Consider the following 25441-nt stretch of genomic DNA (forward strand, 5'->3'; position numbering starts at 1 on the left):
CCTGCTGTGCACGAATAAATTGGCCTGAAAGATCTCCTGGCCTTTCCTAAGAGAGCATAACACCCATTTCATCTTTAGTTTTAGATGACCAGTCACTGTGATGGAGCCAACCAATGTCCAACTCCAACTAACTACAGTATGCAGCGTCAGACCCTTCATCCTCTGTCAAGCATGAGTCCTCGCTTCCATATCAAAGTGGACTGAATACAAATACATCCTTTGTTTGCATGAATCTTCTTCCTCAAAAACTGTCAACAAATTGCTCTAACCTGCGCTAATATTGTCACAACTTTCTCTGCTTCTGTGCACTCAGCCAAGCTTGTTTACAGAGCTGAGACCTCCTGTTCTCCGACAAGATGAATTTACGTTGGTATATGGAATCAACTTTATTGAATTTTTTTTTGTACACAAAATTAAATAAGTCTTTCGTCTTTCAAATTGTGTGTCAGTGGAATTGATGTTGATGATCCTTCAAAATGAAATAATGTTTCAAACATAATCCGCGTATCTGCATCATATGTATGAGCTTGAGTTTGGGTTTCCATTTCTCATTGACATTACTTTCTTGAGTGATAGATAACATCCCAAACCACCAGCTGTTTTTTTGAAATGATTAAAAGCATGATACATTTTAGATTTTTTAAACACTTGCTCAAACAACACCTGACCTCTTTATTGGGTAACCAGCGATAACGTGTTAGATCAGCATTATCCACTGTCTTATGGTAGTCTACTTTTTATTCTCTCGTACTAAAATGGTGAGTCCCAGTCACCCTACAATGAACTACTTAAACTGGTTAATTTTGTCAAATTTTAAAAGAAATATATTACTTAGGTTTCAGATGACATATGTTTTGTTCTTGCTCTGGTAGAAGGTAGGAGGGAAGTAGACTAGACAAAGGCAAACACAACTGAAGTGAGCAGCTAAAAACAAGCAAACCTTCTGGCAGGTCTCGATAAACTCCTCAATGGTCACCACACCATCTCTGTTTCGGTCCATTTTCTGCATGAGAGAAAAAGTCTGTGATAAGACTCAGCAGTAAACATCAATCAGTCTGCTTCATTTGAATATCAACCTGAAAGAACTTGTCGACGTGCTCGGATGGCGCGTCCTCTCTCACACACGGATATGTGTATCTGCCCATCATGTCGTAAATGGACTTCATGATGGCCAGCATCTCCTGTAGGGCACAGTGATGTTAGATGCTATTAGAAATCCTTTGAGGTTGATTATTCTGAAAGCACTAAGGGACAGTCGTTATGTTCTAGTTCGTGCATGTTTCTTGGGCGTGACAAAATGGCAAGAAAAGAGAAAGACAGCTTTTATTTCACTTGTGTATATGCATGTTCAATAAAAAAAATCCTGAAATCCCATAACAGCTTCAGACAAGCCGTCAGCTTGTGAAGCAGCATGCGTACCTCTTTGGTGATGTAGCCATCTTTGTTGATATCGTAAAGGTTAAAGGCCCAGTTGAGCTTCTCCGTCACTGAACCTCTGAGCAGCACAGAAAGCCCGATGACAAAGTCCTCAAAGCGAATGGAACCATTTCTGTCAATGTCGAATGCGTTGAAGAGGAAGTGAGCATAGGTGGTTGCATCTATGGAGGCACAAATTCAGGTGAGCAGGTTTCAATTTCAGACTGAAGAAAGTCAAAAGGGATGCAAAACTTACCTCCCTGGGGGAAGAACTGGGCATAGATAGACTTGAACGTCTCCTCGTCCACTAGGCCACTGGGACACTCCTGCAGGTCAGAAGGATATTGATATAGATTATTTATTAAATACATGTGTAGCAGCTGCCAATTTTTAATGTTAAAATTGACTCACTGTATTGGCTCAGTCTCAACACAATGTTTGGTTTATACGATGAGAATGACCAAGAATCAAGTTTAAATCTGTCTCCCACTTTTTAAATGTCCTTGTGGTGCTGAAGAAACTTTGTTAAAATGAGTAACAAACACATATTCCAAGTTTATTATGGTGAGGTAATCAAGTTCCCCAATATGTTTGTCTTTGAACTGAAAATAAACTTTTTACATTATTGGAGGCCTGAAACCAGGAATTGTGAGTTGGAACATCATATCAAAAATCAAAATCATTAAAACCGAGAGAAGGGTCACAGCTGAAGACCGAACTAAGCCTCAATAATCTGAAAGGTCAAGGTCCGGTTAATTCATGTAGCACAGGACCACTGCTACTGCTGACCAGTGCTTTACAACAACTTCAGTTCACAAGACAGAAACAATTTTGATTAACAGTCAAACAGAAGCAAAACATTTGCATTTAACAGTACCTTTACCACTCTTTAAATATATATATAAAGGTATATTTGGAGTTCACTTCTACTCATAACCAGTATTTTGTAAATACACTAGAATTGAATCTTTAAACTATTGTTACTTTTGAATGTTTAGAGACACTCCACAGACAGCAGCACAGTTATGAACTAAAAAAATCATCAGCTGCCATCTGCCCACTCTTACACATGTTGAACATGCCTGCCTCGAAAAAACAAAGCCTTCATATGCGACCTTTCACAGTCTACCCCTCCTCTGTTCTAACTACTGCCTTCTGGAAGGCACTTCTGATCAACTCATTTTGGACAGCGGACTAGGGACCCAGCTCTTAGTAACTGACCCTAATATTACTTATACATTTTTATATGTTGATCGACTTTATTTTTGAGAAATCTTCATATTTAAAAATATGACTTTTGGAAATCACTTATATTACAGAACAAGGGTCCTCAATCTGGTCGTCAAAGGGCTGGGGAGTGGCGGGTTTTTGTTCCAACCAGTCAAGCACATGCAGTTTAAGCACTGCGTTGTCCACTGAAACGGGCAGCGCCAGACTGATAGTCAACTGATTACAGTGTTGAGACCTGACTGGTGAAGCTGTGTGTGTTAATTGGCCAGAAAAAAAACCCTGCACCCACTCCAGCCCCCTGTTCTTTCTTCAACCCCTGTTGAAGAAAGCATTAACCATTAATACACACAGGTTTAGGACGTCACTGACGTGTTTAATAAGACTAGAGTGTTTCCTGATTCATCCACAGTTTTAGACCTCGCCACGTACGTTCTTGAAGCCTCGGTAAAGAGACTGGAGCTCCTTCCGGGTGAACTTGGTCTGGGCCTGCAGCTGGTCCAGACCCTCGGGCTGGTGACGCACCGTCGACAGCTCCAGGTCACTGTCGCTGCTCTCTGTGGGAGAGAGAGAGAGAGACAGGAGAGGATGGATAGACGGATACAAAGCAAAAAAGACAAGAGACAGACGTAGGGAAGGAGGATGGGGCAATGTTGAGTGTGGGGGGATGCAGGCCGACATTCGGGGACGGTCAGGGGTCACACAGGGAGGCATTGACCAGAGAGCAGATGTGCCACTTAGGAGAGACCAGCCAATAACTGCACAGGATCAAATAAAGGAGGTAAGGGAGGGATGTAAAGGAAGGAGGGATACTTTCTTTATGGCGGATGTGTCACCAATTCATTCACTTTTGATTTTTTTTTCTGCCAGAATTTGCAGCAATTGATTCACACAATAAGAGAAAGCACAGCTGGGAGACGTAAAACATAACAGGAAGTTTTCCCCAATAATCTCAGTTACTTGGGTTTCACTGTCATCGTACACTTACCATCTTTTACACAGAGAGAACAGAAGAAGAGGGTGTTGACACCGAGATGGAGTGAAAGAGAGGAGAGCAGCGGGAGAGAGTGAGAGTAGGAGGAAGAAACAAAACAGAGAGACAAATCAGACCAGAGATACAATTGACGTGACCTTTTTCTGGAAAAACCTCCAGCAGAGAAGTGAAATTAAATCTACTGTGAAACAAAGGTCTCTCTCAAGAAGTGCTGATGACCTCTGACCCCTTTTGGTACTATGCCAAGATGTGTGGCAGAATTCTCCACATAATATCCCTTGGAAAAGTTCTTTCACTCTAGGACCACAAATCTGCCTATTATGTGTGTTTTTGTACTCAAAAAAAGAACTAAGGTTGAAGTAGCTTGTGATCCTTCCATATATTCCGAAACCCTTCTCTAGACATTAATTTTTACTGCAGTTTCCTGTTGTATTATAGAAATGATGACAAAAATGTCAACAATTTACTTTTTAATTGGTCCACAAATTTCTAACAATTTGCTCCACAATCTGGGCACACAGTACACAAGATTCACCTGCAGATTTAGATTAGATTTACTAGCTGTATTTCAGCTTAGTCACATGGCACAGTTGAACAAAGTGTGTATTTACATGTTAGACATTTTAGATCTGAATCCGAGTTGTATGAGCTTACATTAAATTTGCGACATTTCAACGTAAAAAAAACTCTCAATACTTGCTGAAAGTGTACACATTGACACCAGATTGAGGGTCTGATTATATTAATTTCACAATTTATATTGAATGTTGTGTGAGTGTTGTGTCACAACTGATCATTCAGCATTGTACACATTGCCGCTCAGATTGTATTGGGTATACAATTCACAACAAATGCAAAGTGTTGGAGAGAGAGACTGTGTTTCACAGTGTGAATCACGTTTAGTCCCGTCCAACAATACACAGCTTTCGGAAAAGTGCAATGACGCAGCTGTTAAGACATGCTTGAGTCATGAAAATTACACTAATCAAACACTAAAATATAAATACAAAGCTGCGAGTGACGGTGTGACGGTCATGGCTTTAGTCAGGAAAACAGCTTCATAAATAGTCACCATCAAAATGCTAACACACAACTACCAACACACTTTAGATGTGGTGAACTGAGAGCAGGCTGATGCAGGACATGTGCCTTGGTCCAAGTGTGTCACTGTCAACATCTATCACAGCCTCCCTAAACTGTACTTAGATGATACTCAGCAGTAGATCATCAGCCCGTTGTGGGTCATCTCACCGGTCTCTGTGATGTCAATCAGGCCCAGGAGGTGCATGAGTTTGAGGAACATGATGACCAGACAGACGATGCCAACCGTCTGCAGCCCCTCTGTTTCCCACCTTACACTCATCCTGCCGTCTTCTTCAAAAGTCTTCCCCTCCACCGTTCTTTCCTTCTCGTCCCGCGACAGCAAGACGGTTTTAATACGTCCACCTTGCTCTTGCTCCCTGCAATTTCTTCTTGCCTTCCAGGGAATGTTCCTGCTCCTCCATCAACATGCTTCTCACCACTTCTCTATCAAGATATGTTCAACCCGGCAGCCCTCGTCTCCTCCCTGCCTCTGAATCAGTGTCAGTCACTCATCACTCGTCACTTTTTCTGACTGCGGCTTCTCTATTTAGCCCCCCGCAGGCAGCCCGCTCATACCATGTTCTAATTGATGGCTTTTTTTCCAGTGCTCTAATGGACTTTCGGGAGCAGACAGATGTAGATCAAGAGTTGAAAACTGGAGAAAATCTTCTATATACACAAATTGACCAACACATATTTTAAATATAATATGACAAATAAAACTAATAAAAACACAATTTAAAAGATTCATAATTGAAACTGGGAGCATTTTATTTCATTTTGTCCACTTTTAATATGGTACCACTGACCACTGTGCATCAGAAATATTCACCTAAGGCTGTAGTTCAGCAGCGAAAGGCAGATCTGCAAGTTAGGGAGGATAAACTTAACCACATCTTGGTTTCAAAGACACATTCTGTTACTATTAAACATTAGCCTTGTAAGTCATCTCAGTGACCTACTTCGACAAACGTCCTTGAGAGTCCTTTGGGACTGTGAGAACAGATTTAACATCACATGGACTCAGAGGAGCCTTGCCAGTCTTGTACTGTAATAAAGTCTCCTCCCTTCGGACCTGAGACACTTTATCCCGGGATCACCACGGCGACCGCTGCTACCCTCTAGTGGATAATTTGGGGATTACATTATACGTCAGTCCAGTGAAGAATTATAACAACACATCACGAAGACTAAAAATATCAATGAAGTAAAATAATGCCAAAATACACATCAGATTACACAAAAATGATGTATGTTGTTTTTTTTGTCTCGAAGGACTATGAATTTGTTAATCCTTAGAATGTGTTTTGATCTTGAATAAAAGTATTCAGGGATAAATATTCCACCGTCAAGAGTGACCTCACCATCTTGAATTGCAACCATGCGCCACATACAGCAGATCAATAACCACAGAGTTCAACTCACAATTATAAATTCATATTGACAATTGCAATCTAAATAAAGTGTACAGCAACTGTTAATGTAATAATACACGTGCGTCTGACTAAATGAAAGCATGCTCATTTCTATCTACTGTTAGGATTACCTAAGTAGATCCATTCCTTCCTCTGTTTTTATCTCACTTAAAACTACAAAAAAAAAAAAGAAAAAAACAGTAGAAACAGTCTATATAAATTAGGAAATTAACATGATCAGACCCTCAACTGTTGATGTTGGTCAGGGCTGCAGACTCTATTGGACCCTATGCATATGCAGAGTGTTTTAAAATGCCCAGCTCTGGACTTACCAGTCTATCTCACCATTGTCATCTATGGGAAAGAGCTTTGGGTTCGAAAAAGAACCAGGGGCAGGATGAGACCTTCATGAACAGAACTGCTTCAGAAACCAGTTAACGTGGCTCCAGTATGTTTCATGTTTCAAGTCTTGGCCTCTTCACACAATATTTGCCCTCACACCTGCTCGGATAAGTGGATGGTGACGATAGACGTCCAAGCACAATGTTCTACTCCTGTGTCTCCTGTGTCCATGTCCTCCTTCACCACCTCCATAAATCTCCTCTTTGGCCTTCCTCTCCACCTTCTGCCTGGCAGTTCCAATCTCAACACCTTCCTACCAATGTGCTGGCTCTCTCTCCTCTGTACATGTCCAAACCATCTCAATCTAGCCTCTCTGACTTTGTCTCCTAAACACCTGACATGTGCTGTCCCTCTGATATACTGGTCCCTGATCCTATCCATCCTGCTCACTCCCAGAGAGAAGCTCAGCATCTTCATCTCTGCTACCTCCAGCTCTGCCTCCTGTCTTTTCCTCAGTGCCACTGTTTCCAAACCATAGAACATTGCTGGCCTGACCACAGTTGTGTACACCTTCCCTTTCATCCTTGCCAACACCCTTTTGTCACACATCACACCTGACACTTTTGTCCAATGATTCCATCCTGCCTGCACTCACTTCTTCACCTCTTTCTCACACTTTTTCACACACCATTGCCCTGGATAGTTGAGTACTTTATCTCTGCATCCTGTAACTTCACCTGTCCACTTGGCTCCCTCTCATTCACACACATGTATTCCGTCTTACTGCGGCTAACCTTCATTCTTCTCCTTTCTAGGGGAGACCTCCACCTCTCTAGCTTATCTTCCACTTGCTCCCTGCTCTCACCACAGATCTCAACGTCATCTGCAAACATCATGGTCCAAGGGGCTTCTTGTCTAACCTCATCTGTCAACCTGTCCATCACCATGGCAAACAAGAAGGGGCTCAGAGCTGAGCCTTGGTGCAGTCCCACCTCCACTTTGAACTTACACCTGCAGCCTCACCATTGTCTCACACCTGGAATACATGTCTCGCCACTCCAGCATACTTCTCTGCCACTCGTATTTTGAGTTGTACAGTCAAAGAACAAAAACAATGTGTATATGGTGTTCTGGATGTCAATGTCAAATGTGGAATAAACTGGACCAAATTTAAATAGCTGAATATCCCATTTAATAAAATCAGAAACAAATCATCACATCTCCTTGCCCATCTTTCATTGAATTCCAATCTATCAATTTTTCATATCAGCATTTTTTCAAAACGATTTTAAATTCCTGCAAAATGGCAGAGCTCGAACACCATAGTCTTTGCATATGAATGAATGAATGATAAATATATTTCAACCACACATCAAACCTAAACAGCTCTTTAATCTGAACCTCATCTGAAGGATTGAAAAGGAAGAGAGACAGACTGTGCCCAGACTGACCAGCAGCTTTACAGTAGGTGCTTCAATGACACTCAAGTTGATTTCTATCGTCATGACCTGTAAAGTGGAGATTGCTAAATATAGTCAGAGCTCAACTGCTGATCAACTGCTGATCACTGCGAGACTCACTGCGTGAGAGAATTACTCATCTTTTTGACTGTGTCATTAAACTTCTTCATGCAGGACTTCAGAAGGTTTCTGAACATGAATGAATATGCCTCCTCTGGGTTGGGATCCTCTGTACCACCTTGGAACTGAACTGTCAGCTTCAGCTTGCCATCATTTCCTAGAGCTTTTGTGAGTAATTGTGTGTGAAAGTGATCCTGCTCTCGTCATTGACGGTGACGTTTCTAGCTAGCATTCTGCTTTGAGAACTTAGAATTTCACTTCTTGCTGGAATTTCACCTAGATGAGCAACGATTCCTCTTTGTATCCCACCTTGATCAGGTTCTCCATGAAGAGCCTGAGATCAATAGCATCCATGTCTTCTGGCAGTTAATATATCGTCATGTTTTGGCTCTGGCTTTGCTTCCAAGTGGGCGAATCTCTCCTCATACTTGACCGTTTGTGAACTTCAACAAGAACCTTCATTAATGCTTTCCAGTTCTTTCACTCAATCTCAGTGGTAAGATCTCTGATTTGTTCCTCCGTTCAGCTTAACCAATTCCTTTTTTTGGCTTTTAAGTTGACAGTGCAACCAGCTTTACCCTCATTTTGTCTATTTATTTTTGCATGTCTTCCTATATTTCTATTTTACTAAGCTCAATTTATTTCCCCAAACCTTCTATTTTCACCATTATCGCTGGCTACCCTGCCGAACATGAACATGGTTTCTTCCAACTGACTTACTTCGGTGTCAGTGATGGACACAGCTCAGAGAGACTCATGATTCTCTGGTCAGTTGCTTCATTTCTTCAAAGTTTCAAGCAGGCCCTCTGTGTCAGGGCTTTGTTTTTAGAACCAGATATACCAAGTTCTCATTCAGGGGCCGGCTCTTTTGGGATGCATTAACTGACATAGTAACCCATGTACCAGAGATGTCAGACCTGTACACCGTGAGTTATCATGTGTAGAGTACAGTGGAACTGTAACACTTACTAACGTTTAACACTTCACAAGCATCCAAACTGCAGAAAATAAACCAAGATTAGTCCAACTCCAAAATCAGTACACAACAGAACTATCAGCCCCACACCACAGATGAATCACAAAGACTGGTCTCATCTCCTCACATTGGTCATACACCTTACACAAAACAACTTAGACCTTCATGACAAAGCGCCAAGCAAGCATTAACATGAATAGATCCTCACAGCGCAGGTAATCCACTCAACTCATGATTATCAATCTGCATTTCCTCCTCAAATCAATGCATCCAAGTGGTAATGATGTGAATAATGCATCAAATGAAGTTGCTTTTGGTCCACTGACAGATAAAGGCCTTCTAATGCAGTGCGGGAAACGACGGCAGCTCTTTAGATTCCACCTGGTTCAGAGGAAGTCGACTCATCACTTGTTTAAAATGGATTTGAAATCAATACAGCACTGAAGCTAGTAAAGTGAAAGTCTTACCTCCCCATTTGCCCATCAAACTATAAACGAAGAATTGTTTCAAAATGAAACTCTCACAGGCTTTTACTAGGTTGTCACATCGTAGCAGTATGCTGCTTCGACGTTTACATTTTTAGTCTGATCTTCGACTGCTGATGGCTCAGGAGTGTTACAGGACTTTCAGACACTCATATTGCAAAAGCCCCAAACCAGAATGGAGATACCATCCGTGGTTTCACCAGAAGATAATGCTCCAAAATCTCTCTCTGCTGAACCACATTTCCATTTGTGCAGTAGCAACTCTGATGTGGGATGGACAAATGTAAGCAAGGTCCAAGAATAGTTTGAGCCTGGTGATTGGCCACAGATGAAGAAACATGCCATGTGCATGTGCTATGGTCAGGAGTGGCATTCAGGGGTGAAAAACCTGAACATGCTCTGTAACAAAGGGTGTCAGAAGTGGGATACACAATGTGATTTAGTGATGATGATGATGGACAATAGGCTGCTGTGTTTACGATTTACACACAACTAGCCTTGATCCTGTCACTCTCTGTGACAAATGGTGACAGATGTTGCATGGATAAGCTTATTAAGTCGCCACATTATCATGGCTGTAGGATGGTAAGGTGCACATCCTACTGTGAGAAAGATGATTGATAAAAGGGGGTTTGCTCTCCCAAAGGGGTTAAGGGGGCTGAGGGGAACAGCCAAACAAACCAGCTGGCTCAACGTCAGTGTGTAGGTTTGTCACAGAAGAATAGCGTTTGAAAACAGATACTCGGTCCACTCCATCATGAAAAATAAAACCTAATTTTCTTTCAAATGTTTGGGTGTCATTACATGATGACTTCCTATAATAACCATCCTGAGATGTGGCTGGTTGTCAGAGCACAACCAAGTTGAGACGAGGTAACAAGTCAGGTGACGTGTTCTCCTGAAATAGCGCCTGTCACGTATTTGGGGGCTCATCAGGGATGACCAGTGTCCTTCAGAGTCCTGCAGGAGTTCCAGGCTCCATATTTAGGCTGCCTCAGAGAAAGCCGGTTCAATACTTCATGTATAATTGATGTGAAGAAATGCTAAACCAGGGTGTGGGCTCGGGCTACGGACGGTCACAGTGGATGTGCAGACAGGGGGCGTTGTTGCTCATTGGAGCAAAGGATTGCAGAGACAAAATTGAGCGATAAATAATGAAAGAACATTACAGGGGTTTCTGCCACATTTATTCCTTATGAAGCAAGGCTGCATGGTGAGAGCTAAAGTGCCGGCTGGAGCTGTAATTGTCTTGGCACACTGACCGCAGGGCACTCTGGCTGGCCTCCAGCCCAAATCCCTCACACAGACGACCTGGATCGCCCGAAGAGCAGCACTGTCTCTTGCCTTTGGAAATACAGTCTCATTAATGAGATAAACCTGAGCAAGCAGGTGAAGCATAAACACAAGTATCAGAGTGTCATTAACGGCTCCGCAACTCTGTCCTGAGCTAATGAACACAACAAACATGCTTGGAGTTTAACTGATCTGGCACTCGCACATGACCCCATTGGACCTTTGAACACAAGCCACGGAAAGGAAGTCTGCACGATTAAAGACCAGCAGGTTTCGTCAAAAAAAAAAAAAAACTGCAATAAACACCTACATTTCTCTCGCTCTACTCTGAGTGTCTGCCAAATGATGCTTGAAGATGGAAGACAGAAAGAAACTGACCTAAGAAATTTACCTCATTTTTGACTATGGTGTTCCATTAAGGAGTTGATGCTGAAGATACAGGAAAGGCACCCAAGAGTCCAGTCTGGTAAAAAACATGTTGGGTATTTTTTACCCAATATTATTGAGGCACATTTATTTAAGCTGTATGTTTTCACACCTTATTTGCATTTGTGCTTTCATTAACCACAAAGAGTACAGACGGACAGCAGGTATTTTTTTGTCTGCACTACAAGAACACACATAATAAACCCATGAACTTTACTATCTGGATTAACTCATTTTCCTTGTCACAACAATGCAAGGAGACAGTTGACAGTGTTGGTTTGTCTGTCACAGCAAATGTGTAAAATGGGACAAGGAACAAATGATTCAGTTTTGGAAGTGAACCAGATCACCACCTGGATCCAGTCTAAGACCGGTGTTGGTCACTGACAACGCTGTTATTCATCCTTGTGCTTCACTTTGTTTTTGAAATCACTCTACTGACTTTTCAAAATTAATACTATTCCATAGTGTTGGGGCGAAGCAATGACCTCCGAAAACCCATAACCTCATAGAAGGTGAGTCTTAAAATATTAGGCGACTTCATAATGAATATTGAGTTACCTGTGACACTGTCAACGATGACACTGGTTACATCAGGGCAGTCTGGCCCTTACCTTCAAATGACGAAATGGGCTCCAAGATGCCAAACTGCTTGAGAACCGCCATGAAAAGGATGATGACCACACCAATGGCGAACAGTTCCATGCCTTGGATCCCCATAGCCGCAGGTTGGAGGAGGAGGGTTTGTGATGGGAGGAAGTGGTCTGGGAGATATCCAAGCAAGCCAACTTTCTTCTCACCAGGGTCTTCTCAACAGATCTACAAAGTGCCTCCGACAATTGAGACACTGCATGGGCCACGTCCACAGATCCAGCATGAGAACGAAGCTGTGTTGATGTCAACACTGAAGCTGACGTGGGAAATCAGAGGAAGCCGACTTATATGGAAAAACTCTGTCTCTGGAGCCACAAGTAAAAGTGCGGCTAGTCGCACCAGCCATTCATCATCAGCTGTTTAAAGTCACTTTGCAGACAAGGAGAAATTCACCCTCTTAATCCAAACAGCTATCTCATGTCTTCACGTCATAGTCTACACCACGTTGCACTTTTGGTCGAACTGGAAACATCTTTGAGGAAATGAAAACATATTGTTTCTGTGGCCATTTTCACGGCTTTGGTCCAAGATGTTTTCATTAACAGATAAAAAGTCCAGCGAAGTACGACCAAATCATTGACATCGGGGACACCAGAGAGCCGGACGTAAGGCAAACTTCTCATCTTCCACAACATCAACCACCATTAGCAATCGCAAATAAAACAACCCATTATCGAAGCCGACCACACGAGCCATCTGAGACCTTAGCTGCGAACCAAAAATCTGCTGTAAATACTTAGCACCTAAAAGGCTTGCAATATTTACAGTAAGCTCAGCAGCCAGTTTACAGAGGAGAAATACCTAAACATGCGCTGGAGAACTGCCAGACACCAAAACATGTGTCCCTAAACTTCTCGGGCATTATAAACCACAGTCACGTCCAATCTGTGGGTTTGATCCGAGACCAGGTCCAGATATGGATCCAGAGAGAAGGCACTCAGTCAGACCAGCTGGGAAATCCTGGGAAAGTGACTGGAGCACAAACCTCCTCCTCGGGTGAGGACCTCCTCCGCACATACCGCTCCCTCCCGCTGCACCTCCCTGAATTTATCTGTTGCTGCGTCTGCTTACAACCCCCCCACCCCGTCCCTCACTCAGGATTTGAAGTCCCCCAGTCGCCGCGCGGGAGCATCTTGTGGTAGCTCCCTTTCACCGCTGCACTCCTTTTCCATCTGATTGTCTCTGGTCACCCCCTGCCCGCCCCTTGAGCCCACCACTACCTCCTTCTCTTCTCTTATTTCCTGTCATCCCAGAACTTCGGTTAACCACAGACTTTCTCTCCACTTGCATTTCATCTGCTCCCCAAACTGACAGAACAACGGCAAACTGCAATTTAAAAGTAGATCAGACTGATCAAAAATATTCAGGTAACTAAATAATTGATAAACTGCTAGAATAAATCCCAGTGCGGTTTTAAATAGACCTCACAGGGCTGGACAAGTGACAGAGGTTCTTCATCACTGTATTCGCTTCAGCTAAATCGCTGCAGCACACAACAAAAACGCAAGCCGGCGGATGCTCGTGCTGTAATTGCTGAACAGTGCAACAGTTTGTCGGGGATAAAACAATGGTTAGAGACGGTGGGTGTATGGATGAGGCCGTATTGCTGTCGAGCAGGTCAGAGCAGGCTAACTGATGACTCTGCACTTGCTAATGCATCCAGATAAGACATGGAGCGTAGGCGTGTGTGTTAATGCAATGGCCTTTTTGAAGACGGGGGGGAGGGGTCACAGTCGACTGGAGATCAATACCATAGCAGTGAGGCACGGTGACGGAAGCATCCTCAACTGTTTCCTTATGAATGACAAGTGTCTTGCTTGACATTTTGACGCACAAGGTCAAAGATAAGTCACCATCAGAGTTGGTCAGGTGAGGTGCTAGTGAAGGCATGTGAGTTGTTCTCAAGGGGAAAACTTAGGTCTACTCAAGTGTGATGGCTGGTGCAGTGCTCTCCTGTGGTCTATTGTGTGTTAATTGTTCTGGGCAGTCCATTAGGACACTTAGAGGATTTTTAAAAGGAGCCCTTACAAAGCCAAGTCCACAGTCAGTTAAGATGGATGGGGAAACAGTTTCCTCTCTCGCCTCCAGCAACTTCACTCAAGAAAAGACGAATAGAACTGAGCCTCAGATTAGTAACCATTATTATAGAGGTGTCTTAAAACACTGCTCAAGTATATGCTTAGCAAGTGGTAACGCTAATGCCCCCTGGTCCCACTGAACTTTGAATTACTATCATATCATATCATATTTCCAATGGTAAAAAGGGATCACATTATATAGATAAACCAATCTTAAAAAAATCTACATAGGGCCATGATTTGATATCTTGATTTGTTTATTTTTATTTATTTTGTTTGTTTTTTTTAGCATTGACACCTACTTAGTCAGTGGTATTGAGAAGCAAACAGACTAAGGATTCAGCGACCAAATGAAATGAAAACAAAATTAATAAACAAAACAGATAACAGAAGCTGTTGTATTTATGTATTTATTTTCTATTGAGCTCGGATTATGCACTGAACCCATATATCAAATCTAATACTTCTATAGACTAATGTTAATTCTGAAGTTCATGAGAAAAAAAACAATGATAGAAATTTAGAATAAAAAAAAGGTTAAAGGAAAGATTGCGACTGATCACAGGATGATGACTGAGACTCCTACCTACCTGAGCGGTGGTACCGCGCAGCACTGTGTCCACAGTGAGACAAGCAGCTGGGACGAGAGAGACGTCTGCGGGCCTCCACAGAGAGAGCTGCCATCACCGCTCCCATGCTGCACCTGGACTATCGACAACAGCAGCTACATAAACTGACCAAGCTCTTTCTATGGTTCACAGTGAAACCATCAAGTCCACTCACGTGTGCCTGTCACATTTTAGAATCTCTTTGAATTCCCTGCGCTACGTCAAAGCCAGAGTTGGAAATAGAACATTTCAAGGGATCAATTCAACCTGTGGGTTCTGTGACCTTTCACATCACACACCACCACAGTTCTTTTCTTCTGTCTATCGGGCTCCCTCTTTTGCTCCTGTCATATCTCACTCCCTGCTGACACATCAGCACAAGACCCGAGACGGTCCAAACACTGTTGCACCTCACTGTGGAACCAGTCTGTGCTTTCATTCCAGCATATACTTAATACTTAAATCTTCAAACTACAGCCGCTGGAATGTACTGCTATCCAGGTTTCCCAAATTAATTCTGAAAGTAACTCAAATGTCTTGAACCAAATCAAGGATGATAGTGAAGAGGAACGGTAATGGCAAATACGCGACAGTGAGAAGGATCTATGATAATATCATTATGAGAGCAGCAAAATCACAATTACTTTAACCAAAACCGTACAACCACTAGACAGTGATGTTTGCTTATTTTGGTTTTGGATGTTTAATGGACACATAATAATAATAATAATAATAATAATAATAATAATAATAATAATAATAATAATAATAATAATAATAATAATAATAATAACAATACAAGGCCAGGCGCTCTCAACTTCATGAGAACATTGGTACTTCCCCAGAAGAGGGCGCTGCTTACCTAGGAACCACCAGAGCATGACTTCCATCACGGAGAAGCAGGGGGATGAAACAGGAGAAGCTGGATCACCTTCTAATATCGAACATGAGCTGACTCAGCTGCCATCAGTTCCTGTGTTTGTGTTGAGGAACTATTGACACCGGGACAAAAGAGGCCACACACAAATGCGCATGCAAAACGGAATACTAATCTCAGCGCGCATGCTCACCTGGGCCTCACGCCGCTCGCAGCACATCTGCATGAGAATAAATAAGTCTGTAATGAATGCACATACAGAGCAGCTTGATCAAACAGAGAAGCTGCAGGCAGCATCAGAGGGACTGCTGTGTCTCACTGTGTTCATCTTCCCAAATTAACCTGCACATGGGACTGAGATTGGAGGAATCTTTCACGGGGCCAACACCAGTATCAGACTGTTCATCACATTGTTTGGCACTGAAGTTCAAGTGTGACAAGTTTCCCAATCGACAAGCCGTTGGGGTTTCACCCAAGTGAGGTAGTGAATCATAAACTGTCTCCAACAGGTCCGACATTCATCAGTTAGCTTCGCTGAGAAGATGGTGCAGTATTACACCAGCACACTCCAGCTCTAGCCTCACTCTCCAATTTAAAATGTAAAAATGCTACACACCTGACAGGCTGATCTAAAATGTATTTATTTCGATTTTTTTTAAGAAGTATGTGTTTTTTAAGAAGTAATTTGTCTTAAAGTGCTGGAAAGCACCGCGACACTGACCACCAGACTGTGAGCCCTCACAGTCTTGGATCCTTGGCCCACTTATTCCCAGTTGAAGCTCAAATTTAAGAGGTGCATGGATCCTTGACTTTGGAACAGTCTGCTTGAGGAGATAAGACTAACATAGTATGTGCCAAACCGCCACCTTTGCCTACTTCAATCGTCCTTTTTCGTCTGTATAGGGACACGCAGAGATAGACCCCTAGTGAGGCTTGAGCATCAGCCGTTTTCCCAGCAAGAGAAAAGTGCCTGCCATTTTTTCCTCCTTCATCCTTACATTAAAAAAGTTACCCTCTCATCAGACCAAATGTATTTTGACATGGTGTGAGCATCCTTCCCTGACAGGCCACAGGCTTCCCACTCCTCTTCATGCCGCTCAGAGCAGCTGTCAAACAGACAGGTAAACATGGTGTTTGAGTGATCCCCTTCAGCCTAGAGTATTGATACATTTTGTTTGGATATTTCTGGATTGCTGCTTGGTGGTTATAAAGCAAACTGGTATGGTTTTGATGGTTGACATTTCGAACAGGCTCATGGTAAAGTGTATTAGATTAGGTCAGACGTCAATGTTCCTTAGGGATATGCTCTGACCACTATGCCACCGCAAAGTCATGTGACATGTCTCTGGAGTTTGGAGTTTATTTCAGTGATGAACTGACCCAACAATAATTTTTGCAATGGGTGTCCCTTTCTTCTGGCTTGAGCACCAGTCCCCTAAAAACTTTTATGTCCTATGTTAGGTTTTTTATGTCCTCATTCATTATCATTGTCTCTTTTCTTCTTTTTCAAGGCGTCACCATGGCAAACAGCCGAACTATGGCCCACACCTTTGAACATTTTAGTTGTGCTAGCAGCCTGGTTCACAACATTATATTCCGCTCCCAACGCATGTCTGGTACATTACTGCATGCTACAGATGATGTTCAATAAAAGCCTTTTATTACTTGTACCTTTGGTGTATGGATGGAAGCAAGATCCAAAGATTGATCTCAGGTTTGAATCGGACAGACTGCCCTATGTTTTTCAAAGTAATGTGTGGACACCTGCAATGTATGCTACGCTCACAGCACAAGATAAAGCATCAGCATGATATGACTGTTTGATATACAACAACAATAAAGATCTATGTATCCTCCTTAATCCAATTTTTATGGAGCTGAGCTTCAGTTAAACAGCTGAAATCCTTTTTCCCTCTTTGTCCTCCATCCAGATTTTCTCATTTTTCTTCATCAAACACCTGAATATCTCATGCCGAGGAACCCGCAGGCGGAATTAGGTTCAGGTAATGGATCAGTGGAGTCTGAAGCTGCTCTGATCATTCACCCATGGAGCTGCTGTGATGAGCTGAGAACAGAGAGCCAAGGATGAACGAGGCAAGCGAGTTAAAAAAAAACAGCTCATTACTCCTTCACAGACGATTCATCAATAAACTTTTCACCCTCAGGCGTCCTCGCTGGTCTGTGCACAGTTTGGGAGCATGCTCGGAAAGAGTGAGCAGTGCGAGACAACATGATACCGAGGATCAATGTGGAGGAGGAGACTGAGAGGGATGGCTGATTTAGTGGATAAAGAAACAAACCATCTGATCGCTGGTGGAGGGAAAGAGGCGGAGCAAACAGAGAACTAGTCTAGCAAAAACTTCCTAGTGGTTCAGGAGGATGACTGTTTTTCTGACCCCGTCTGAAAGAGACTTCAGATTGCCCTGTGGAGAACACTCAAATCAGCCGCTTGTGTCCATGAACTTCTTCTTTTACAACCAAAGGGTGAATTCCAAATACTCAATCCCTAACCCCATACATCAATCTTAACTCTCAATCTTGGACTTTAAAACCAAGTATTAAGAGCTATGTTTGACTTAGAAACACCAAGGACACCCATTAAATACAGATACGCTCTGAGGTTGAGGGAGGCAGGAAGTGGCTTCAGTCTGTCATTTCAGAATAAGATTGACAAAAGTTTGTAAAATATGAATAAACGTCATGCAAAAATTAGATAAATAATCCCTAATGTGGGCTATGATAATACAATGATTTTCGTTACATTTATATCGCCATGAACAAAGAAAATGCCTACATTTGTAGCTTGCTTTCTTCGCCACCTCAGACGCCATGTTTTATTGGCTGAAAATACACAAAGCATTCTGAGTAGTCTGGCTATTCTTCAATCCTAAAGTTGGCGGAGGATACATTTCTCAGTCTTGCTCTTCAACTTATCTTCCTGAGAATCCGGACAGCCATTGCACTTCACAGGCTGAGAACTGAGGCTGAGCGTTAAGGAAGGAATTGGAATTCACAGCCAAGCTCAAAACTAGAACAACTAGGAGATGAAGAACTTTTCTTTCACCTTGACCACAGGTCTCAAACCGATCAACAAAAGGGCCGCTACAGGCGGGTGTACAGTATGTGTTGCAACTGAACGTGCACACATAAGTTAAGCATTCAAGTGTCAGATGACACAGGCAGCACCGGACTACCCATCAACTTCACTCTTCAGACACCTGATTGGTGAAACGGAAAACCTACACCCAGAGTCGCACTTTGAGGGTTAGTTCAAGACCCCTGACCATGACACAGCAATACAGTCCTCATGACAAAAACTATGTGGCAAAACAAAACTGCTGCACCACATGATCTCACCATGGTTGTCATTAGACCTGCCTAAAATATTTTATTTATTGACGTGAATGCATTTTTCCCTCCATCTGGACCATAACTGATTTCACCTCAACAACAGTTAAACATGCTGTGGTATCCAAGGTCTAAACAGGAGAGATCTGTCATGAATATTGGGAGCAGCTGAAGGAGGGTAGTACCTTGAACAAATGTCCCGGTGAGGAATCCAAAGAAGCAGCGCAGCATTTTGGTGAGCTCTTGCTGAAACGCTGAGCGACATGAACTCATCCTTGACTTGAGTTGGAAATCAACAGCATTGAACTTGTTCTTCTTCTGTTGTTGCTCAGATATAGCGAAACACGCGAGTCCTCACACAAGGTCCAACTCCTGACAAAAACCACAGCGCGGGAACCTGGTATCAGTCTCTCCTCCGGCTCCATGGAGGCCACAGTGATACATTCACGATCCTCAGCAGTTCATTACTGACAGAAACAAGCTGCTGCGACCACCACTTTTTCTCCTCATGTTACAACTTCCATATAACAAGCGCTCATATCACCTTTCAGGACACAGGAGATTTGAATCAAAGTTCCAACTCAGCTTTTTATTGCCGATATCAGTTTCACTTGTGAAGGCAGGTGTATCTATAATCCATGACCACTTGAAACTTCAACTATATCCAATTAGGAGCCCTATAAAGCTATATCAGTGAGGATAAGCGAGCACAGTCACGTTTTGATGTTTTGTGGGGACATTTCATTGACTTTCATGCTTTTCCCAGCCTCTCGCCCTCAGCATCCAATACAAATGGCTGACCTTAACCAGCACCAAACTCAAATTCAAATTATGATGACACAGTTATGCATAAGGTTCCCACCAGTATGGCAACACAAGGATCACACAGACACAAATAATGTTGACACAACAGCTTAATTGGCCAGGGGCAGCACATCAAACAATGTGAAGTCATAACCGAAATATACATGATGATGGAGACTAAATGTGATTGTGCTGATGGACGGAACGTTTTAAGTGAAGTGCTCCCAGCACTTCATGCAGCCCAGAGTTCACTCCTCACTGAACACTTCCACCCTGATGGTTTCACTGATGTGTAAAGGATCAACTTAACTTGGAACAATCTCTTATCAAGTGTTGAAAATATGTTTATTCTAAATGTGAATTTAACACAGTCTGAGCGACATGCTGAATTAAATTAATCTTCATTCTCTTCATCTGCACATCTTTTTTTGCCTTCTGCTGCCATATTCATTTCCACTGTTGCTAGAAAACAGCCTGTGGAACACAGCGATCTTCATGGGTGACGTTGAAATGCCCCTTCCCCTTTAAATCAATAATTACACTTGAAGTCAACCATACACATCTAAAATGTAAAATGACTTGCCGGGCCAGATTTGGCCCTCAGGCCCTGAGTTTGACACAGGTGCTTTCACCCGAATGTTAAACCATTGGCATTAACACAGTACAAGCCCCATGTAACATTGCAAGAGTTACAGCAAAACTCCAAAATTCAAAGAGGAAGTGCTACGCCTGTAAATATTGTATTCTGATTGGTCCAGCAGTTCAACTCTTCAGGTCAACTGGGGGCGTAAAACAACCACCTGTAGTTACAGTTCACCCTTCTGCTGGAGATGTGGGAGCGTACCTATACGTGGCACACAAGGAAAAGAGCCACACTGCACTGAGTCTGCAGCACTAGACGCGTATACTGTATTAACCACTAAAGAAGTTTCATTTTTCTTCAGATTTCAATTTTGTCTGTCTTTTTTTAACTGAGACATGACTTGTGATTGTTATTAGAAGATGTTATTACAGTTGCATCGCCTTATGTCAGTCATTATTGAACCCGCTTTTAGAAAATGAAATCAGCTTCTTCATAAAGCTTGTCAGCATGAAGTGCCTAAAGGTGTCACTGAAAACACTGTGGGCCAACACCAGCAGATATGGCAGCCCAAACCACTACTGACTCTGGAAATGTCACACTTTTTCACATTTGGAAATGGAGGCTCCAGAGTCTAGACCAGGAGTGCAGAGGCACTGACTCCAAAACGCTTTTCAGTTTTTGCTACTCATCATCTGTTTGACTGACTTGAATTCATGCTCCTGAAATGTAATAGCTCGACCTTGACACATTTAAAAAAATTCAATTATGCTGTGTTTGTTGAGTAACAGAACTTTGCATCTAACTAACGTCTCGATCGACATTTTCTAAAAATAGAGGGATCAATAAAAGGCCATGAAACTTCAAATGACTCTTGTATTTTTTCACTCGGAGGACTGAGATAGATTTGAGCACGAGAGAGAAGCCATGGGTATAGTCATGCTAACATTCTAAAAATACACTAAAGGACTCAAGCACATACAGATATAAGAGATAATAGTGACAGTACCTCATTTGTCCTCCATGTGGCTCATGAATCAAAGTCAAAGCGGAGCCCAATTAGAGAAGTGAAGCAGAGGCAGGATCCACTAATGAGCAGTGAGTCCACATTATCGACCAGAGTGAATAACAGGAGGAAGAATCGACACAAGTGTGTGGCACAGCAGAATAGGAGTCTTGACAAATGAGCAGAAACTCCAACGTGACCTAAGGACGCTTGACCCCTGGCACTATAACAAGCCAGCTGGTCCACAGGGACCACTGAGGTCCAGAGGGATCAATGTGCCGTTCATTTCAAACAATGTTAGTCACATTTGTGCCCACAGCTCATCACTTTCATCAACAGAGCTCTCACCCACCTTTGTCCTGCGGCTGCGTGCTGGCTATGATCCATCTGACCAGGCAGCACTTCATCAGGGCTTTGCGGGAAAACCGGGGCTTCTGCCATTTGCCCGAGTCCTTGGCTCTGCCTGGTGCAGGCTCCACGCCGTTGGCATCTCCCAGCAGGCCACCGTCGACCATCTTACCGTCAGCCTGCGGAAGGAGGACAGATGGAGATCAGGTTCATGTGGAAGCTAAATAAGGAGCCAAGTCATTTCAAGCAGCCTGGGATTAGAGGTGGAGATGCGCAACAAGAACAGGAACAAATTTAATCTCAAGCTTCTTTTGTCACACCTATGCACTTATTGTCATCACTTACGGTTGTCCTCCTCTTTACCTATCTCATCTACATTCTTGGTCCAACATTGTATCATCAGCATATGTCCTCCCTAACTGCAAATTTCTGCTCACGAGCTGTCACTCTCATGTACTCTGGTCCTTTGAAGTAACTTCCAATTAGACACTCAGCATATCCATCTCTGACTCTTCCAACTCTGCTTCCTGAGTCACTGAAGCAGGGGTGTCAAGCAGAGTCTCACCAGAATGTGATATTAGTCCCCTTTTAGATGTCGGACTCTAGTTCCAGGGTAAGGCATGTGTGGAGTTCACCACCAACCCAAAACAAAAAAGCGTTTTAGTTTATGGTGCATCACCTGATTACTTTTTTAAACAATGTAATTGTACCTCAAGCAGAAGTGCTGGGCCAAATGGCAAACATCACTGATCACAATCCTTCTTTCCCCACGTCACTCTATATCTGTTATCTTCAAAGATGCCAGTTCTTCAAGCATCTGTAATTGAAACTATAGGAACTACAATCACTACAATTACAAGCAAACAAAGAAAGTAAAACAATACTCAACAAAGAACAGTCCCCACTCAACCAATGTGGAAAAATAAATACACTCTTCGACAACAAAGCAAATGAAACAATGTAAGTATCGAGTACCGAGTTCCAGTCACGGGAACTGACATCATGTAGGACATGGTGAGCCTGGTGGCTAATGCTACAAAGAGAGACCGCAAAGTTGCTCACCTGATCTATTCAGAACAGGGTGACTTCTGGTGGTCAGGGTGGAGAGGTGTATCCACGTAGCCAGGGAGTAAAGTTTAGTTGACAGTGACGGGCGGAAAACATGATCAACCAGAATCTTCCACAATTATTAATTGTGATCATGTCACCTCCCAGCCTAACCATCAACGTCTGAATGGTGTTTCATTGAATAAAATAATAATTTTTGAGTATTTCATTTTTATTTAGAACAGGACTAATTGTAACCACCAATAAACTGTCTTGCATTTTTGGTTTGTTTTGTGCCCCAAAAAGACACGAGGCCATTTAAATGTTAAAATGTGATTCTAAAAATAACCAACAGCTTACAGGACAAATGCTAAAGAATAAAAAAACAGATATGCAGCATGTGTTATTTTGAAAAGTCAGTGGGTAATAAGGATGGAAAGGGCACCTACAGCAGTCACTTGAGCGTTAACAGCAGGTTTTTCTTAGTGAACAAAAGTATTTGTGTTTTCTCACCAGCCAGCCGACGGCTTTTCTCAACTACATGTCCAGCTGAGCTAAATGGACTTTCAATGCTCATAACAAGTGACTTCATCTTCGAAGCCCCCCAAGCCTTGAGTTTGACCAACCAAAGTAGCCTTCTATCTCCTGAAGCAGTCGCTGTTTAGTCTTGAGCCGTGAACTGGAATTCCTCTCATGTGAGGCTCCGCCAACTGGAACAGACTCAGACGAACTCTTCTAATCCTCAGCAGTAATTTGAGCATCTTTATCCACTTACACAAATCTGACCAGAGAGAAGGGAAAACCTTGTAAGTTCCTCCTCAGTTTAAATTCTGCATCAGCTTCATTAAAGATGCAAACACACTCGCAGACATTTGTGTGTACACGGTGAGGCTGAAGATGAAACGACTGAACCAAGAACAAACACGAGCAGTGTTTGCTCAGTGGGGAGGAGGGGGAAGCAGGGGATGACAGTGGGCGATGAGGAGGGGAAAAGTGAGAGGGCAGTGGGAGGATTTCTAAATAACATGATCCCAGGAGAGCCTGACCATGTAAATCTCTGACTTGAAGAAGCCAAGGAGGAAATGAGGAGATGTGAGAGGTAAAAATGGGCCACTCTTCATCCTGGAAGAAGTGAAGTCAATTAGGATAATGAATCCTCGCCTATCTGAGGAGCAGAGCAGAGGACAGCCAGAGGACAGAGCCGGGAGATGAAGATATGGAAGCACTTTGCGGGAGAAGACATATTTATGAGCATCTTCCACATGACCAGAGCGCACCACATAAAAGAAGGAGGGTCAGGAAGAGAGAGTGGACCCGAACAGAGCCGCTCTAGCTCACGACATAACGACAACACATTAGAGAGAATGAGGGGAAACACTGTCGTTCGCCCTCAGATTAATGTATTCACAGATCGAAAATAGCTCAGCGGAGAGGAGGACAGCGCAGGAGTCTTCGGGGACCTCAGGAGCAGAGACAAACAGATGTTCTGCTAAGACAGACACATTGTGAGCTACATTACCTGCTTATTCATGGACCGCTGGACACACACACATATATGCGCGCACACATGCAGCAACTGCCAACACAACAAGGGACTCTCCGTTTCTATTTCAAATGTCGACTTTAAAAAAACTTTTTTTTCTCGCTGATTTGGCACAGCTAGTACTGTTTGGTTGCAACCTTTTGTGAATTGTATTTGCTCCTCTCTAGATTTGCTTTTTTAAAGAGTCTCTATGATTGTAGTTGTGTGTTTTGTGTTTATGGGTTTTTTGTGTGATAGTATACATGGATTTAAATGTCAATTGTGTGAATCCAAGTGTGAGTCTGTTGGCTTTGTTTAGTTTAGATTGGATTATGTCGATTTATTCTTCCTGTGTGTAGGATAGTGAGAGTTCCCACAAGCATTGAGCTGATATTGAGTGTTTCCTTAGGCTTGAGAGTGTATCTGTAATTTGCCTTTCAATTTTTAATTGTCATCTGTATTATTTATTCGTGTTATTCATTTGGTTTTGGCTTCATCTGATACCATGCTCTAATTATGTAACTGGCATTGCAGTACCTGCGCTGTATGTTTTAGTGCAGCTGTTGGGAGTTTGGAATGTGGTGCTAAGTCCCTGGACAGGGGACTCAAACCAGTCCTCAAAGGGCCACAGTGGAGGCAGGTTTTTGTCGGATATTCAAGGTTCCAAAAACCAAAACTTTGGCACCAGAATGCTGTGATCCTGAGCTCTTTTTTCCTTCTTTCAGGCTCAGTGGTGCCACACTTCAGAATCAAACTACTCTTGATCTTACACGCCTCTGAGCTTGAAACCAAACTGCGGAGGTCTGCCTTTCATTGATAGAAACTACAACAATGTGGCCTAACAGTGACTGCAACCACACATACTCACATGCTCGCTTCTCTCTTTTCATCTTCCGTTGTTTTCACCGCTTCAGCTAGCTTTGTCCCAGGGCAGCACTCGCCCCTGGACTTGTCCCACACACATACATGGTATAGGGCGCACCATTCACCCCTAATGCTTTGAACAAACACCTCTGTGTTCTGACATAAATAATTCAGTGGCAGTGACTGTGTTGTTGGTTGAACGTTTGAATGTTGGTTTAGATGAAGCGTGAACTCGACCTCATTACTGCTGTTGGTCTCATGTAGCTGGCCGACTGAGATAAAGAGAAATGAAACGACTGAATTAAAGCATGCAGCAAATGTGAGAAGACTAAGTGGGACTTTTATCTGACCCAAGCTCAGTGTTACAGCAGAAGCCCTGAAGTGCTGCAGCACCACACTGAGAAACAGAAACTCTTGCGTGGCACGAGGGATCTAAACCAGACGCCTACATCAGCCCAAACATCAATT

At 42.9% G+C, this 25441-nt stretch overlaps 1 protein-coding gene across 2 annotated transcripts in view; it reads right to left on the reverse strand.

The window, feature by feature from the left end:
• LOC128762065 (calsenilin-like) overlaps positions 1 to 25441 on the reverse strand; it is a 43302-nt gene that overhangs the window by 2158 nt on the left and 15703 nt on the right. Inside the window, exons 2-7 of one of the 2 annotated variants that reach the window (XM_053869866.1) lie at positions 21545 to 21719; positions 3076 to 3200; positions 1673 to 1742; positions 1420 to 1598; positions 1077 to 1181; positions 941 to 1003 (exon numbers count right to left, since the gene is read on the reverse strand). In XM_053869866.1, coding sequence (XP_053725841.1) covers positions 941 to 1003; positions 1077 to 1181; positions 1420 to 1598; positions 1673 to 1742; positions 3076 to 3200; positions 21545 to 21719 — 717 coding nt within the window. Of the gene's footprint in view, positions 1 to 940; positions 1004 to 1076; positions 1182 to 1419; positions 1599 to 1672; positions 1743 to 3075; positions 3201 to 4888; positions 12823 to 21544; positions 21720 to 25441 lie in introns of those variants that run through there. The other variant, XM_053869867.1, reaches the window with a different exon arrangement.

This window comes from Synchiropus splendidus, chromosome 7, assembly GCF_027744825.2.
Source record: "Synchiropus splendidus isolate RoL2022-P1 chromosome 7, RoL_Sspl_1.0, whole genome shotgun sequence".
Classification (NCBI taxonomy): domain Eukaryota; kingdom Metazoa; phylum Chordata; class Actinopteri; order Syngnathiformes; family Callionymidae; genus Synchiropus; species Synchiropus splendidus.